This window comes from Pithys albifrons, chromosome 15 (genome assembly GCF_047495875.1).
Source record: "Pithys albifrons albifrons isolate INPA30051 chromosome 15, PitAlb_v1, whole genome shotgun sequence".
In the NCBI taxonomy this organism is placed as follows: Eukaryota; Metazoa; Chordata; class Aves; order Passeriformes; family Thamnophilidae; genus Pithys; species Pithys albifrons.
Window position 1 is genome coordinate 11,232,750 of NC_092472.1, and position 17,408 is coordinate 11,250,157.

A 17,408-nucleotide genomic window follows, 5' to 3' on the forward strand; every position below is an offset into this window, starting at 1 on the left:
TGGGCTCTGTCCTGCAGGGAATAAGGGGTTGCCCTCCAGAGCAAGGGCTGATGCTAGCTGAGCCCTGGGTGCCACAGGTGGCCCCTGGTGGCTTCAGATCCATGGTTTGGGTCAATGCAGGGGCACAACAGGTATGAGGCTTTGTGCTGTTGGGATGCTCATGTCTGCTGTGGTCCCCTCTGGGACATGTCCACCCTCAGCACCGCCCCTCCTGGCCTGTCACAGGTGTGCTGTGGAGCTGGGACAGAGTCCTGCTGCACTCTGGTCACTGCATCACTGCTTCAGAGAGACACTGTGAATGGAGACCTTGTGCCAGCACAGAGTGCTTGTCCTGGTTTTTGCTGGGATAGAGTTAATTTAGCCCAAGGAACAGCCCCTTGAAAGGGGGGACACTGTAGGGTGATGTGGGGTGGGGGTCGCAATGGTCATGAGGGGGGAGCAAGAAAAGGGGGCCAGCCCGGTCGGGGGGTGCAGGGTGGGTTTGGGGTCCAGAGCTGGCAGCAGCAGCGACAGCTTTGTGCGCAGCGCGGGGGGGCCACACGCAGCTGCATTGGGATGAGAATAGCAAGTGCAGCCGGGTAGCTAGGGAACAGTTGCTATGGGAGCGGGCCGAGGAGGAGTTCTCACACTCAGAGGGGGCATCTTGGGGTAAAATCCAGGAATTTTCTGCAGCCATGGAAGGAAGGCAGGCAGGGGGATGGGGAGTGCCTGGAGATTGCTGTTCCCACCTCACTGGTTGAGATGTTTTACTGCCCTCCTGGCACTACCTGGGCTGCAGCACCCTGGCAGAAAGGTCCTGGGGTCACCAGCATGTTCATGTATCTGTCACAAGTCTGGGTGTCTCTGGGACAGGGCTGGAGTGTGAGCAGATCCATGGCCAGCCCTGAGCAGGGCAGGGAATGGGCTCTGCCTGTCCCCAGCTCCCCCTGCCCAGTGGTGCCTTAGCATTTGAGGGGTGTCTCATCTCCATCCCTGACCTTGCTGGGGTAGCAGCGTGCAGGTGTGGGAATACTGGTGTATGGCCAGAGCTGGAGTGGGTGGATCTGGACCCCACGTACATGGGCAAGCTCTGGTGGGCCCTGGGCACTGCCTTGCACTGTGGGGCTGTGGCAGCAGCTCCACACACCATTTGGGGGTGAAGGATGCTCTCAGCTGTTGCCTGGGCAACGGCTCCTCCTCCAGCCCACCATGTGGCTCAGGGAGCTCTCCCCCGCCTGCCTCCCCCCGCCGCCGTGGGGAAGGGGACGGGAAAGGGAAGGAGAAGGCAGCTCCAGGCCCCCGGCGCTGGCGGGGCCGGAGGCCTGGCTCCCTTTGCCCACCCTTGGCCTGGCCTGGCAATGCCCGCAGGCCCTGCCATGCCCCCCACCTCTGTGGTGCCCATGCCTCAGGGGAGCATCCCAGCCCCCCCGCATGGCCGGAGCCCCCTGCCCACCCTGGGTGCTGCTGGGGCACCCCCACAACCATCGAGCCGGCACTGCCCGGCAGCCGCGGCCGCGCTGTGAGGTCGGATCGCAGGAAGCGAGTTCCAGCAAGGTGAGTCGGGGCCAGAGCCTAGGGGGCTGGGAGGCACGTGGCCACTGTGGCCCTGCTGCAAGCGATGTGGTGGGACTTGGCCAGAGCCACTATGCCTGGTCATGGTGGGAGCATAATGCCAGCACCAAGATTCCCCAGGTCATCCCCTGGCTGGGATGGAGGAAGTCCTTCCAGCCAGGCCCTGGCAGAACAATGCGCCATGTGTGCAGCCGCAGCGGGCACCCGCCACCCTGCCCACATGGAGGAAGTGGCGGTGGGGTCATGGCCTGCGTGGGGCACCTGCACTCTGCCGTGTCACCCACCCGTCACCTGGCACAGCTCTGCCCCATAACCACACTGGGCCCTGCTCCTGGCACAGCCCCAGGGCACAGGAAAGGGACAGCAAGGACTCTTGCCCCCAAGCTTGGCACAGTCCCAAGGAACTATAGGGGTTTCCTATGGGGGCCACAACCACTGGCCTCAGTCACAGCAGAGAAGAGCTGGTGACGGTCTCTGGATCCAGCAGATAGGACAGTCACTCAGGCCACTCTGGTGTATGGCAGCTCTGAGGGAGCAGAGTGACCCCAGGACAGACTGCTGTGTCACCCAATGCCACCTCTGTCCCTCACTGTCCTGGGGGCCAGGCTGGCACCGCTGCCCCACACACCCTCTCCACCCACTGCAGTGCCCGGCATGGCTGTAGCAGTGCCTGGGTAAGGTCTTGCCGGTGTCTGGGCTGCCCTCCCTGCTGTGTCCTTTCGCTGTTGTAATTCCCTGAGGAGGGTCGGGATGACCCTGGGGGAGCGGGTGGTTGCACCCCTGGGCACCCCCGACCATGGGAGCCCGTGGCACCACCCCACGGGGCGTCGCAGGGCCATCACCCCACCCGGACCGCGAGCCGCCACTCGGGATCCCCGTCCCTCATCCCGTGGGGCTCCGGCGGCCATCCCCGGGAGATCTCTCGTCCCTTTCGCCACCGACATCCCACCGCCGTTGCCCGGGGGCGGGGAAGGGGAATCCCCTGTCAATGCCGGTCTCCCCGCCGGTAGCCCCCGCGCGGCGGCGGGTCCCGGGGCGTGGGGTGCGGGGGGTCCGCGGGTCCCTCCCCGAGCCGAGGGCGGGGCGGAGCGGCGGGGCGGGAGCCCGGGCGGGCGGGGCGGCGCGCGGCGGCGGCGCGGGAGCGCTCACCGGAGACAAAGGCAGCGCCGGGAGGCGGCGGCGGCGCCGCGCACCGGGCGCGCACCGGGCCCCCTCCCCCGCCGCCCGATGGAGCCGCCGCCCGCCGCCTGAGCCACGTGCGCCGCCGCCGCCGGTAACGGGAGCCGCGGAGGGAGCGGGCGCGGCGCCTCCGCCTGTTGCGCGGTGCGGGGGCAGCGGGGCCGAGGCGGGGGCGCGCGGGGCGTACCGGGGCGCGCATCGCCGGTCTGGCCCCAGCGGGCGCGCGCCTCGGGGGAGGATGGTAATGATGATGGTGATGAGGAAATGGTGCCGCGCCCGCCACCGGGAGCAGGGAGGTTCCCTGCCGGGGTGTCACCCTCCCGCTGGAGGCATCGGGCAGGGATGCGACGCGGGCAGCGGGGCCCAGGCCGCGGCCAGGGGCAGCGGGGCGGCCCGGGGGTACCGGCGGGGCCCGGCTTGGCGGCCGTTCCGCTCCCCGCCCGGTATGAGTGTCCCCAGCCCGGCCCCGCTCCTCCCTCAGCCCGCACGTCCCCGGCAGCCCCGCTCCCCCCGCACGCCCCAGATGCGAACGCCCCCGGTCCGCGGCGCCGCCAGCCAGCCCTGGCCTTCCTCCCGGGGCTCGACCGTCGGCCCTTCCCGCACGGTGCCCCCTTCCCGGGGATGTTCAGGCTGCCGGCGCCGAGCCTGTTGCAGCCGCGGCCGGCGAGCTCTGCCCGCCCCCAGTGGCCTCAGCTGGGCAACGGGGACTCCCTCCCCAGAGACCCCCATCGCAGCGCTGCCTCTGCCCACGCGTTTGTCTGCGCGACGGAGCAGCTCCCACTGCCTGCCAAAGCGTGGCCAGAGCCCCTGACCCCTTCCTTCCCCATCGCTCCTTCCTTCCCTTCTTCCTTCCGCCGGGCTCGGCCCTCCGGCCCTGCCAGCACCCTCAGCACCCGCTGGCACTGCGGTGGCCCTTTGCCGACAGCGTGGCCCTGGCCCATGGGGTGATCGAGCCCCCGTGCCCCTTCGCCCATCTCCGAGCAGAGGCATGTGAGACCAATGGAGCCACTGTAGTTGCCCAGCCCTTGGCTGCCGCCGATCCAGGCTCACCCTCCTCCCTGCTGCCCCCGTTTTCGCCCACACCAGGATAATGAGAATCCTGATGGGTGCTTATGTGCCTGCCTGCGAGCACCCATGGGTGCTGCTCCCCACTCAATGAGGAGCCCCTGGCATACACTGTTGCCACTTGGTGCTCAGCTGGATGTGACCAAGTCATCACCCTGCCTAAAGGCAGGGACCTGGCAGAGCCGATGGTTCCCATCGTCACCACCTCCTGGCCCTGCATTGCTGTGTCGAGGTGCCACTGTCCCCTGAGCCTCCCTGGTGGCTGCGAGGCCAGAGATGGCCACAGTGCACTTGCTCCAGGGAGTGCCACGTGCCTCGGGCACCTGGCGGCCCTGCACATTCCTCGTTCTCTTCAGGGTATCCCACTCTGTGGCAGGACAGGGATGAGCTGCCTGGGCTCAGCAGGCAGTTTGGGGTGCGCTGAGTGGGCAGGAGAAGGAGATCCCAGTAGGCACCCCATGATCTCGAAGGTCAGGACCACAGCATCCATCTCCTGCCCCAGAGTGCCTGGTAGTGTTGTAGGGGGGCTCTGGGTGGGGTGTGCAGGTTTGCAGCCATGGAGGCGATGATGGGGTGCATGGGGGGGCCAGGCACGGTTCCCCCCCGACTGCTGGCACTGCGGTGCATGTGGAGCGAGTCACCATGGGAACAGGGCGTCCACATTTCCGTGTCGCTCACGCTCGCGTCTGTCTCGTTGCAGGGCCCCCACCCCGGTGGTCCCACCCCAGCGATGGGCAGCGGGACCCTGCCAGCCCCATCCCCCCGCCGCCCGCCCCACCGGCCCCCCGCCCCGCCGCCCGCCCAGCGCACCCAGGCCTGACCCACCCGCTCCAGCCCCCCCCAGCTCCATGGCGAGGATGGACCCCTGACGGCGGGCACCCGCAGGCCAGAGGAGACGGTGCCAGGCACGGCCCGGGGAGATGCCCTCGGCGGCCCTGACAGCATCGGGTCCTCCCTGACCCTGCCGCCGCCCTGAGCATCCCGTCCCCCACTCCAAGGGCAGAGAGAGACGGGGGCCTCCCCCCGGGTCCGGCAGCCAAGATGGTGATGTCCCAGGGCACCTACACCTTCCTCACCTGCTTCGCGGGCTTCTGGCTCATCTGGGGCCTCATCGTGCTGCTGTGCTGCTTCTGCAGCTACCTGCGGCGGCGGGTGAAGCGGCAGCAGGAGGAGCGGCTGCGGGAGCAGAGCTTGCGCGCGCTGGAGATGGAGCCACTGCACTACGAGGGTTACAGGGGCAGCCCCCCCGGCATCGCCATTCCCCACCGCCTCCGCCTTGAGCCCCACCATCATCACCACCCCCACCACATCCCACCCCCCCGGCCCTGGAGCTGCCGGCACGGTAAGGAGCAGGGAGGGGCTCTCGCATCCCCGGAGCACGTGCCTCCCCCTGTTCTGGGGGGGATACGACGTGAAAGCCGGAGCTCAGCGCTGACAGCAGCAGGGGTCCGGGGGGGGCTTTGCCTTGCAGAGTCGGACCTGTCAAAGCCGCCGTGCTATGAGGAAGCTCTGCTGATGGCAGAGCCCCCACCACCATACAGTGAGGTGCTGATGGACACACGGGGGCTCTACCGCAAAATTAATGCCCCTTTCCTAAGCCACGAGCGGCTGGAGAAGCAGGAGCAGCCTCCCAGCTACAAACCACTTTTCCTCGATGCCGGCTATGGTTCGGCACTCCACCTGCCCCGCTCAGCCAGCCCTGGCTCTGCCTGCCCGGACCTCTACCTGCAGCAGGAGTGCTCCCCACGCATGTTTCCCAGCTGGACGGACTCGGAGCTCAGCAGCAGGGACACCTACGAGTCGGGCCCCTGGCACCTCCCAGTCTCCATGCCCCTCTTCGGCAGGACTACCGCTGTCTAACGGCGGCCACGGGGGACCCCCAGACCTTGCCACGCACCTGGGGGTGGGTGGTTTTGTCAGCCTGGGGACACCCGCCCCGGTGCGGGCCATCGCTGCCAGCGCGGAAGGGGCTGGTTCCCCGTCTGGCCCCCACTAACCCCACCATGGCCGGGGGCGCTGGGGACCCGGACTCTGCTCTGTTTCTTAAACTTTTTGTTTGTTACAGTTTGAGAATAAAAGTTTGTGGCTCGGGTTTGCCTCCTGGCAGGCTGGCATCATGGGACCCCCCCTCCCAGACCTCCCTACCCCCAGCAGGCTGCAGCCCCCATGGGAGACGCTTTATTTATTAACAGACATGAGCACACTGCCGGTACAGAACTTGTGCTTTCCAAAAAGTTTCCAGGGAGAATGGGGGGAGAGGGGCCAAGCAGGGGCCAAGCAGGGAGGGACAGGGCTCCCAGTGAGGAAGGAGTGGGGAAGGGGTAAAATCCCCCACACCAGCTCCCCGCTGGGATTTTGGGGGGGGGGGGGGGAACGCCGCTGGCTGCAGCCTCGCCTCGGTTGGGTCACTTTATTGCCATATTCATTTATTATTATTATTATTATTTCTTTTTTTTAACTCGTGCAAAGTACTGGGGGACTCCTGGGGGGCACGAAGAGAACGAGGACCCTGTCCCACAGCCGGGCAGGGGATGCGAGCATGTGTCATCCCCCCCCAAAGGAGCACTGGGGTATTGGGGGGGCTACTAAGGGGGGCCTGGGGGGCTGACACGGCTCCTACCGACAACTTAAAAAAGAGAGGAGAAGGGGGGGCTGTAAAAGGTGCCCCGGGGCAGGGTTGCAGCGGGGCGACCCCCACCTGGAGGCCTCATCCTGCGGGGCCCCAGTGGGGTGAGGGGGGGCCCGGCCCCTGGCTGCAGCCCCCTCATGCCCCGCGCCGGCCGGGGCAGGCTGCCTGCACCGGCAGCGGGGCCTGGGCTTACAGGGCTCCCCCAAAGCTCTCCTCCTCTTCAGGCAGGGGGTCTGCGTCCCAGCACGTGATGTCGATCTCTGCAGGACAGGGAAGAGGCAGTCAAGATGCCTTGGAGTGCCCTTTGGAGGGACAGACCTCACTTCTCACTGTCCTCACTCACCTGGGGGCTTATTGTAGAAGACAGGCTGGGGGGCTTTGGCCGACAGCTCCTCAGAGGGGGGCACCTCCTCCTCCTGGGACTGGCTGAAGTAGCCCTCGCTGGCCTGGAGGGTGGGGGGGACAGGCAGTCAGGACCCTCCCCAGGCAACCCATCATGCCCTGATCTCCCACCCCTCTGGTGGTGCTCACCTGCTCCCCACGACCTGGCGTTCCATCCTTGAGGGACATCTCCCCATTGGTGATGGGGGGAGTCTCTCTGCCTGGACTGTCCTCCTGGGGCACATGCTGGCAGCCGAGCCCCTGGGACTGGGGATCCTCCTCACCAGTGGCTTCATCCTCATCCTCCTGCTCCGCATCACAGAAAGTGGCAGGGGGCTCGGGCAGTTCATCCAGGCTCAGCAGGGCCCCCTCCTCAGGCAGTGCAGACGGGGGAGCCTCGGGCACAGGGGCAGCAGGCAGGGGCCAAGCAGCTGAGGGGGTTGCCCCATCACTCTGCCACAGGTCGATGAGGCTCTCGGGGTTGGGAGCATCCCCATTCTGAGGCTCAGCAGCCATGGGCAGTGGGGAGGGCTCGGTGGGCTCCAGGGTCACCAGGTCCCCCAGGGCATCACCCCCCGCTGTCCACACTGGGCTGGGGCTGGGCTCGTCCCCGGGGGGCTCACTGGCCTTGTCCTCGGGCCCTGGGAAGGGCCACTGCTGCTCGGGCGTGGCTGGCCCGGGCTCCTGCGCGCTGGGGCTGGGGGACTCTGCAAGGAGGGGACAGCAGTCAGTGGGGGCAGACACCCTTGTCCAGGGCTGGATGTCACCCAGGAACAGGGCTGTAGCTGGCGAGGATTTGAAGTCCTATGGACTGGGCACAGTGTGGAGATGCTGCAGGGATGGGTGGGAGTGGATGGGCAGGGAGGGAACCGTAGTACACACCAGGGGACCAGGGAGTGAAGGGACATGGGGAAGGGGCAAGATGATCCCTTGGGAAGTGGCTGGGAGGTAGAAGGGGCTGTGGAGGGGACAGGAGAAAGGAAAGTTGGGATACACCAGATGATGCCAAGGGGCCAGTGGGGATGCAGCAGGAACACGTGGTGCCTGCAACAGAACTGGCTGGGATGCAGTGGGGTTCAGTGGGACAGAGGGAATGCACAGAGGGATGCAGCAGCCCTGGCAAGGATGTACAGTGGGATGGAGCAGATGGACACCATTGCACTGGGAGTTGCAGCAGGGACAGCCAGCATGTAAGGAGCACAGAGAATGCACTGGAGATGGGGAGGATGCATGGCGAAGGGCGCAGCAGATAGGGATACACTGGTGATAGAAAACGAGCTGGAGGCAGCTGGGATGCAGCAATGGTGGCAGGGCTGCACTGGGGGATGCAGCAGAGACGGCGGGGATGCAGCAGCACGGAGTAGCAGGTACGGCGGGGATGTGCTCGGGGGCACAGCAGAGACAGAGGGGGTATGCCAAGGGATACAGTTTGGACAGCTTGGATGCACTGAGCAATGCAAGGGTGGTTGGCAGGGCTGCAGTGGGGGCTGCAGCAGAGCCAAAGGGGCTTGCTGCAGGGGATGCGCTGTGGGACACAGCAGAGATGATGGGGACATGCCGAGGGATGCAGATGGAACAACACAGATGCACTGAGCAATGCAAGGGCAATTGGCGGGGCTGCAGGGCAGGGCTGCAGCAGAGCCACAGGGGTTGCAGTGGGGGATGCACTGTGGGAAACCATGAGGGTGGGCCTGGGCAGCCCCGGGCAGGGGGAGGCAGCGCCAGCCCTGCGCCCACCTTTGGGCGTTGCTGGCGTCTCGTCAGCGGACGCACGGGTGCCCAGGTCACCCAGCGGTGTGGCGGCCGGGCTGGGCTCGCAGGGGCTGCAGCCCACCGCTGAGGCCTTTCGGAAGGCGTCCGACTGGCTGCCTGCAGACAAGGGAGATGGGGTGGCGTGGGAGGGCTGCCCATGCCGAGGGCGGGACCAGCACCTCAGAACCGCTTCTGCCCCACACCAACACAGCAAGAGCTGCCAAATGCACATCACCAGGGACAAGCCACCACATCATACCCTTCCGTGGTGGCATGGCAGAAGCTCCCATGAGTGCAGCAACCACCATGTCCCTTCCAGGCATCCCCACCACTTCCATGAGTCCCAGCCCCTGCATCTGCCAGGCACAGGGACAACCAGCCCTGTACCTGCCTTGGTGCACAGTGACCCTGCCCATATGTTGCCCAGCTGTGTCCTGGCACTGTCTTGCCTCTGCAGGCAGTTTTGTGCCCTGCCACCCACGCCTGACAGGGGCACAACCCCACATGGCCCCCACCCTGGCCCCTTCTGCACAGCTTCACATGATCTTGGGCATTATCTTTTCCATCTCATGCTGCCCCATGGGCACAATCCTCCATGGTCCAGGGCAGATGTCCCATCCCACTCTGTCCCATGGGCACAGCTATTCTGTCCCATTCTTATCTATTAGCACAGCCTCACATGATTCCAAGCACAGCTTTTCCATCCTCTCCTGTCCCATGGGCACAGTTTTGCATGGTCCAGGGCAGAGATGCCCCTTCCCCTTCTGCCCCACAGGCACAGCCCCACATGATCCTGGGCACAGGCTTTACCATTCCATGCTGCCTTATGAGAACAGTCCTACATGATCCAGGGCACAGCTGTCCTGTCCCACTTCTGCCCCACTGGCAGAGCCTTCCCTGTGCCATTCTACCTAACAGGCACAATCTGCTCCATCCCACTATGGAGCATCACCTCCTCAGGCACAGCTCTGCCCTGTCCCTATCTGACCCACAGGCACAACCTGCCCAGTGTCCCCTCCCCAGGGGCACAGCCCCAGCCAGGGCATGCCAAGTCCCCAGGGGTGCAGGCACAGTCCCGTCTGGGTGCTCGTCCCCATCGGGGTGCCCGCGGGAGGGGCGGTGCCTCCGCTGTTGGTCCGGTGTGCCGTGGGGCTGGGGGGTCTCTGGGGCAGCTGCACGCGGCTCAGCCCCCCGGAGCTGTGTGCCCAGGAGCTCCCAGCTACCTACATGGGAAGAAAGAGGAGAGATTTGGGGTGCGGTGGCAAGTGATATAGGGGAAGGGGGTCCGTGGGGGGGAGGAGGAGGAGGAGGAGGAAGAAGGCGGCCCACTGTCAGCTGTCTTTATGAAAGGACAGTACAGACGACCTGTGAGAGAAAGACAGACAAACGGACGGACGGACGGAGAGAGAGAGAGAGAGAGAGAGAGCAAAGAGATGGGTCAGTCCCTGCTCAACGCAGTTACAGCGGGGCTGGAGCACCAGGGCACCGGGATGGGAGGACAGAGGGATGGGAGGCAGCACCAACAGCATGACAGGAGGATGGCAGGACAAGAGGATGGAAAGGCAGCAGGGCAGAAAAATGGAAGGCAGCACTGCCTGGCCAAGTGAGGAGAGAGGCCAGAACATGGCCATGGGATCAACTGCTCAGGCACAGCGCAGCCCCACAGCATGAATCTATGGCACAACCCACAGCACAGCCCCATGGCACAGCCCACAGCACTGTCCCGAGGCACAGCCCCACGGCACAACCCCACAGCACAGCCCCATGGCACAGCCCATGGCACAACCCATGGCATAACACATGGCATAACACCACAGCAAGGACACACATCACAGACTCCCTCCCAGCAGAGCCCCATAGCACAGCGCACTCAGCACAGCACTATGACAGGCACCCACCAGGACAGCCAGTCCCTGCCTGAGAGCTGCAAAAACAGTTCCAGGGCTGGAACCCAGACTGTGGGGAAGCCCAGCCCCTCCCTAGGGCACCCCCACCTGCTGACAGCACACTAAGTGCTGTCAGCATCTGCCAGTCCCATATCTGCTCCACTCACTCCTGAGCCTTTCAGCTGTCACCAGGGGTTGTGTTCCCAAGAAATTCCTGGACCTCCAGCTGCCCACTCCTGCTGTACCAACCAGGCACCCAACCTGGCTGCTGGCTCAGTGCTGTGACAGGTGAGTGGACGACACCAAGCAGGGACCAGGATGAGCCCCTTTTTGCTGAAGACACCTCAACATCCAGCCCCTGCTGTCTCAGCTGCAGGGGACACGTGATTTGCAGTGGCAGTGGCGCTGATGGTGGCAGTGATGGTGGCGCAGCAGAGCAGGATGACCCCTGCCATCCTTGTGCCCTCAGCACCCCAGAACCACAGTGCCCGGGATGGCAGAGGGTACACCTCCCACCCACATTGTATCCCTGGTCCCTTCCCATCCCGCTGTGACTTGCTGAGCTGCGTCACTACACTCACCTGCTCCACAGGCTCCCCTAGTCTCTCAGTGCCCACCCCCCTTTCCATAGCCCCCCTCAGCCCCTCACCTGTCCTGTGGCTGCCTGGTGAGACAGCGTCACTGCTGCCCGATGCAACCCGCTCCTGCTGTTTGAAGAAGTCCCGGGGGTTGTCGGGCCGCTGAGCAATGATGGCAGCAGCCTCCTGTGTGGACAGGGCAGGCTAAGCCCCACTGCCCCAGTGCTGTGGAGCTGTGGACCACCCTCCATGCATCCCCCAGCTGCATCCCCATCCATCTACAGGCACTGTTCGCTGGGGAGCAGGGACCAGCACCAGGTATGGCCATCACTGCACTCACCTCCACCTCTGATTCTGATTTCCTGAACTGCTGTCTGTCTTCCTCCTCTTGGTGGTCCCCCTGGGAAGAGATGCAGCATCACCTCCAGCTCCGGGATGCCCTGGGCACCTAGCTGGGAGTATCTATTTTCCAGAGGTGATGCCCAGTGGCAGCCTCGACTCCAACACCAGCACTTACAAAGATGGACTGCTCCTTCAGGCGCTGCCGGGCCTCCTCCGCCTCCATGCTCTGCTGCTTCCGCCTGTGACAGGGGCACACGAGAGGCGCTGGGCTCTGGCTCCTGCCAGTCTCTGCCCCAACCCCACCCCACAGGGACACCCATGTGTCCACACAGCCTCTGGCAGCACATGTGCTGCCAACCCATACCCACATCCCACCCGGCCCCCGTCGTGCCTGTGCTCCTCGATCTGCTCCTCACGCTCCCGGTAGCGCCGCTCCCGCTCCTCCTGCTCCAACCGCTCCTGCTCCATCCGTTCCTGCTCAAACCGCAGCCGAGCATCCAGGGCCTTTTTCCGCTCTTCCTCCTTACGCAATTCCTCCTCTTTCTGGTGGGGGAGATGAATGAGAGGGCTGTCCATCACTCACCCTGCTCCCCAGGGACTACCAGCTGCCCACTCATACCCCACCTTAGCCTGTTCCCAGAACTGCTCCCGGTTGAGCCTCTTCATCTCCACGGTGGCATCGGTTTTCTGGTAAGTGGTGCCCTGGGACGGAGGAGAGGCAGGGAGGGTGGAGGGGCTGGGATCAGCGAGGGGGGATGACAGTAAGCAGCACACAGGGTGAGGGGCTGTGGCAGATAGGAGTCCCGGGTGGGAGGGACATCCCAGACCCGCCACCATCGCCATCGCTGCCATGGGGACATTACCACGGGCTCGGCGTTCTCATCCTCGCGCAGCCGCAAGCGGTGCAGCACCGGGCTGGAGACACGGGCCAGCCCGTTGGAGAGACGCTGCCCAATGGCCCCTGGGTCAATGTCCTCCACACTGCTGGCATTGACGATGACATCGACACCCTGGGGAGGACAAGGAGCCATCAGTGTTCAAGTACGGTGCCCCGGCAGTATCGTCCCCCTCCCCAGCATCACCCACCTGGAAGAACTCGGCAATCTTGGCTACATGGCTGGCGCAGGCACATTTGCGGGCATCTGGCACATCCTCCCCCACCTGTGGCAGCCAGAGAGGGGCTGAGCTGGGAGGGGCAGCAGGTGAACCCCACCCCACTGACAACTGCAGAACAGCGGGACTGTGGGGCACCTGCACCCCACTGGCCACCAACAGCTCCTCACTCACACCCAGCCATGTCCCTGTGGGCACAGCACAGCCCCCCCCTTAGCAAGGCTCTCTGCCCACACTCACCCAGTTGACGAGAACATATTTGGGGAGCACCGCCTGGGGGTCCTTGACGCTGCAGAAGCCATACATCACCTTCTGGATCTCAAAGTGGCCCGAGAGCTCCAGCAAACCTCCACCTGGCACAGCACCATCAGCCCACACCCACTCAGCACCAGGAATGGGTGCTAGGGAAAACACTGGCAGAGCCAAGCCAGGAGAGGGGACAGAGGAGACAAGGACCTTACCTCCTGATGCTGCCAGCTTCAGGTCATCGGAGCCATCCTCATATGTGTAGAGAGCCCTGGGGAGATGATGTGAGTGAGCCATGGCCAGGGGGAGTGTGGGGAGGGCCCCCCCAAGATTCCATCCTGCTCACACTTAGGTCAGGGCAGACCCTGGGGGACAATCTGGATGTTCCCAAGCTACCACATCCCCATCTCAAGCCTTTGTCCATTGTCATCACCAAGGGCCAGTCTACCAGGCAGGGCAGGCAGGACATGGGGCAGCGCTTATCCACCCATCCTTGCTGGCAGCCACAGGGGAGGGTCAGAAGTTTTGGGGACAGAAGGGTCACTTGGGCATAGGACCTGCTGACTGTTGTGCCACTGGTTCCCACAGCCTCACAGCTCCTTGCACGCCTGTCCCTGTCCCCCCACAACCCTGCCAGCTAGTGACCAGGCTTGGGGACAGCCCCATGCCCCCAGTAGGAACCCAGGGGCACTCACGTGCCCGTCTGCGTGAGCTGCCAGCCCAGCAGGCACCAGGCTGGGGGAGGATGCTGGAGCACCAGCAGCAGCAAATCAATGTGCTGCCAGGGTGTGATGGGGCCGTCATGGAGACTGTTCCTTGGAAACCGTTCCCAGCTGATGGGAAACCCCCTGTCGCTCCCACCATGCCCTGGCCAGCCCCCTTGGGGGCTCCGTGGGGACCCCCACCAGCCTGCACCTCCCCAGGGGCACACAGCCAGCAATAGACGGGGGACCACGCATGCCAAATTGGTCTAGGGTGGGTGGGCGAGGGGATGGATGTCGCTAGGCAACCAGCATCCTGCGTCACCATGGCAACCCCCCCCATCCCAGCTGGGATGCAGCTCGCCCCGATGAGGTGATTAGCGGAGGGGAGCGGGGGAGGCAGGCAGGCAGCGGGGACCTGCGGGGCCTGGCAGGCACCCAAACCTGCCTGCCACCATCACGCGCTGCACCCGGAAAGCCGGGGCCGCCCGTGCTGGATCCCCCACATGCCTGCACCACGGCTCTGCCGATCAACATTCAGCTGGTGGTGCCCACACAGCGCTCATCGGAGCCCCAAAATCCCTGCCCTCACTCGAGCTCACAGTTTCCAACCACAGCCTGGGGGCAGGAATTAAGGGTCCCTATGGGTGGACCACCCTCAAAACAGGGCCAAGGCTGGAGCTAAAGCAGGGGGAAGGCAAGCAGGTGCCCAAGAGGGAGAGGGCCTTCCTCTGCCTCCGGCACCCGCTGCCCCCAAACCCCTGGCAGCAAGCCGCAGATAATTGCACCAACAAGATTGACTTTAATCCGCACATCCCGATCCCGCTAATCGGCTGCCCCAGCCGGTGTCAGTTTCCAGGCCTGGAACAGCTGCAAACTGCCGTCTGCGATGCCTGCGCTGGGAAAGGGTGGCAACTGCAGTCCCTGATGCCCCAAAAATGGGGGAGGATGGCAGCAGTTTGGGGGAACCCAGGGCAGCAGGGTGGAAGCTGGCAGGGTGGGATGCAGCTGGCTGCAGATGGGAGGAAAGAAGTAGGGCAGAGCCACGGCACTGCTGTCTGTGGAGCCGTGTGGGTGCTGGGGGCATCCACTCCCTCCTCTCCCTCCAGAACCCTGCCACACTGGGTGGTGTCTGAGCACAGGGCTGCTGCCTGCACTCAGGGATGCTCCCGGGGCAGCCAGGGCTTGCCATGGACACAGCCCAGCTGTTCAGTCTGACCTCACACCAGGATGCAGGTTTCCAGTCCACAGGACAAGGAGGCTGTGCCAGCGCCAGCAGTGTGCCTGGAATGCCCCCAGTGTCCCACAGCCCAATAGCATCACCACGTCTCCCAGGCAGTAGGGACCAGCTGTGCCACAGCGTGTGCTGGTAGCATCGTGCATCATTTACCTTCCTTCCGTGGGCTTTAATCCCTTCACCCAACCCATACAGCCTCTGCCTACCCCCGGGCTCCAGGTATATGGGTCATCCGTGTGTGGAGGAGCTCCGTGCAGCCCAGGAAGCTGCCCCGCAGCCAGCGGGTTCCAACAAGGATCCCCCACGACTCCACCACGGAGAGCACGGTCCCACTGCCCTCGCATGGCCCCGCTGCTCACTGGAGCAGGCAGAGCAGCACCCCTGGGTGCCAGCACCCAGGGGTCCACCCCCCACACCATGGCCAGGGAGGGGTCACATTGGCCCAGCCTCCCGTACCAGCCCCGGCACATGTGTTTCCAATGTGGCTGGGAGCTCCAGGGAGTCGGCTTGCTCAGAAAGCAGCACCAAATTCCTTTCTGATCGAGTAATGGGCCCCAGCAGCCTCCGCGGGGCCGGGCAGGGGGAGGGGATGGTCGGACCCTTCAGGACTGGGCCGGAGCAGGGGGAATCCCAGACTAAACACAGGATTCCCGGCCGGACAAGAGCGCGGCATCCCCCAGCACCGTCCCAGGCTCTGGTGCGGTGTCCTCCCAGTCCCTGGCTCAGCCAGGCTGGGCCCCCACCCCGTGGGACTGTCCAAATCACCTTTCCCCATGCAGCCCCCGCAACATCATCCCTTATCCCTTATCCCGGCACAGGGCCCTGCAGTGGGGATGCTGCTACCACGGGCACCGAATGTGAGGCACCCCGGTGACCATGGGATGGAGCAGCTGGGGACGACGGCAACCTCAGCTCCGAGGATGGGGATGGCGAGGGATCACTGCCCGGCCGGGCTCAGCGTTGGAGGTGGGGAGGGCGGGTCGGCCGGCACCAGCACTCCCCTTCCCGGGAACCGATTCTGCTGCTCTCAGCAGCTTTGGCAGGGACGGCTCCTTTGCAGCGGATGCCGGGAAGCGAGATGTACCCAGAGCTGACAGCTGCCGCCTGGCCGGCAACACGCACGGCGCTTGCCCACAGCGCGCTTGGGCTGCCAGTGGGACCGGAGGGCACCCTGGAGACCCCAGAACTGGTGGGGACTGGGACCTGCCCAGGCCCACACAGCGCTGTCCCGGGAGCAGGAACCCGGCTAGAGATGGGCGTGTGCCCGGCTGAGTGGTGGATGCCTCCGGCTGAATGGTGGGTGCAGCCCAGCTGGGAGGTGGGTGCCCCTGACAGCTGAGTGGTGGGTGCACGGTAGCCCCCTGCCCGCCCCCTCCAAGAGCATCATGCACAGCATGCATCCAGTACCCCACACTGCCCAGTGCCCTGGCTCTGCTCAGCGAGCTCCACCCCGGCGTGCCGTCAGCATCCCCGCACAGCACGGCACAAGCACCCTGGGGGCAAGGAGCTGGTCCCGCGGCACGCGGGTGGGGTGGGAGATGCAGGTGGGCGCTGGGGGATGCGGGCTGGCAGGGGGTGATGCTCCCTGCAGCGGGGCCTGGATCCAGCCAGGCTCCCGCACCGCAGAAGCGGGTGCCCCGCACGCACCGGGCAGGACGGACAGCCGGCGTGTTCCACCAAAGAGAGCAACCCCTCGCCCCGGCGAGTCCGCAGCAATCCCAGTACGACGCACGGCGGCCCCCCAGGGATGTGGCACCCCCGGAACTTGAAAGGTCCAGGAGTAGCGGGGGTGCTCCGTGTCCTCGTGGCCGCAGGCCTCGCCCCGCCGGGCACCGGCACCGCCCGTTGTCGGGGCACCGGTGGAGCCGGTCGGGAGCAGGGCCGGGCTGGGGGCGCCCCGATCCCTTCCCCATCCCCCGCCCCCCGGGTGCCCCTGCCCGCGGCTCCAGCTCCAGACAATGGCGAGGGACCAGGGCCGGGCCCAGCACCGGGGAGCCCCCAAGGGCCCTCCTCGCCTTGCGCGGATGCCCCGCTCCCGGCGTTCGCTGCCCGGCGGGGTTCGTGCCGGGCCGCGCCGGGGACTCCCGGGGGCTCCCGGGGATGGCGAGTCCCGGCGCTCGCACGTGCCGGCCCGACGCAGACAAAGCGGGGACCGCGCCCCGGCCCGGTGCGGCGGCGGCGGGCAGGTGCGGGCACCGGGGGCGGCGGTCCGGGCACACCCTCCGCCGCCCCGCCCGCCTTTGTGTGCCGGGGCTCCCGAGGACGGCGGGGGGCGCAGCGCGGGGCGCGGCCGGTGTTACCGGGCGGCTCCGTGCACAAAGGGCGGCGGCGGCGGGGACAAAGGGGCGGCGGCGGCGGCGGCGGGCGCGCTCACCAGTCGGTGGGGCTGTCCTCGCCGATCACGTCCTGGTAGGAGGCGAGCAGCTCCAGGCGGTGCGCCGCGAAGCCGACGCCAGCCATGGCAGGGCCGGGATGCTGCCGGGGGACCGGAGGGACCGGCCGCCTGCCCGCCTCCGAGACACTGCCGCAGCGGCCGGGCGGAGGGGCGAGCGGCGGGGAGGCTCCGCCCGCCGCCGCGCCCGGTCCTAGCGCCGCGAACGGCGGCCCCCCTCCCCTCCCCTCCGCCTCCCCAGGACCGGCCCCCGCCCCCGCCGCGCCCCCGGGGCGCCCCCAGGGCACCTCGCAGACCGCGCCGCCCGGCCCCGAGCCGGGACCCCGGGAGGTGCGGTGAACATCGCCCCCGCACAG

At 66.0% G+C, this 17,408-nt stretch overlaps 2 protein-coding genes across 7 annotated transcripts; one reads left to right on the forward strand and one right to left on the reverse strand.

The window, feature by feature from the left end:
* Positions 1–1,202: 1,202 nt before the first annotated feature.
* Positions 1,203–5,887, forward strand: PRR7 (proline rich 7, synaptic). Of its 4 annotated transcripts, none has more exons than XM_071570344.1 (3): positions 1,203–1,533; positions 4,496–5,137; positions 5,240–5,887. In XM_071570344.1, exons 2-3 carry the CDS (start codon positions 4,837–4,839, stop codon positions 5,653–5,655), a joined length of 717 nt encoding a protein of 238 aa, XP_071426445.1. In that variant the 5' UTR covers positions 1,203–1,533; positions 4,496–4,836; the 3' UTR covers positions 5,656–5,887. The 4 variants fall into 4 exon arrangements, with proteins under 4 accessions (XP_071426445.1, XP_071426447.1, XP_071426443.1 ...); XM_071570346.1 differs by having other exon boundaries at positions 5,267–5,887; XM_071570342.1 differs by having other exon boundaries at positions 4,496–5,887.
* Positions 5,888–5,963: 76 nt separating this feature from the next.
* Positions 5,964–17,256, reverse strand: DBN1 (drebrin 1). Of its 3 annotated transcripts, XM_071570339.1 has the most exons (15): positions 17,035–17,256; positions 12,938–12,993; positions 12,717–12,829; positions 12,450–12,524; positions 12,227–12,373; positions 11,988–12,065; positions 11,755–11,906; positions 11,539–11,602; positions 11,362–11,421; positions 11,093–11,207; positions 9,785–9,922; positions 8,543–8,674; positions 6,956–7,512; positions 6,768–6,870; positions 5,964–6,684 (listed from the first exon to the last, which is right to left on the reverse strand). In XM_071570339.1, the coding sequence occupies exons 1-15, from the start codon at positions 17,118–17,120 to the stop codon at positions 6,614–6,616; spliced, it is 1,947 nt and encodes a 648-aa protein (XP_071426440.1). In that variant the 5' UTR covers positions 17,121–17,256; the 3' UTR covers positions 5,964–6,613. The 3 variants fall into 3 exon arrangements, with proteins under 3 accessions (XP_071426440.1, XP_071426441.1, XP_071426442.1); XM_071570340.1 differs by lacking the exon at positions 9,785–9,922 and having other exon boundaries at positions 17,035–17,255; XM_071570341.1 differs by lacking the exons at positions 8,543–8,674; positions 9,785–9,922 and having other exon boundaries at positions 17,035–17,255.
* Between the last annotated feature and the right edge of the window lie 152 nt (positions 17,257–17,408).

What these genes read in the sequence shown, in the direction of transcription:
- DBN1 (XM_071570339.1), bottom strand. Translation starts at nt 17,120, where the DNA reads ATGGCTGGCGTCGGCTTCGCGGCGCACCGCCTGGAGCTGCTCGCCTCC. An exon ending in GAAGCTGGCAGCATCAGGAG is followed by an intron (nt 12,830 to 12,937) that starts GTAAGGTCCTTG and finishes GTGCTGTGCCAG; the next exon opens with GTGGAGGTTTGCTGGAGCTC. An exon ending in TGAAGGAGCAGTCCATCTTT is followed by an intron (nt 11,422 to 11,538) that starts GTAAGTGCTGGT and finishes ATCTCTTCCCAG; the next exon opens with GGGGACCACCAAGAGGAGGA.
- PRR7 (XM_071570342.1), top strand. Translation starts at nt 4,837, where the DNA reads ATGGTGATGTCCCAGGGCACCTACACCTTCCTCACCTGCTTCGCGGGC.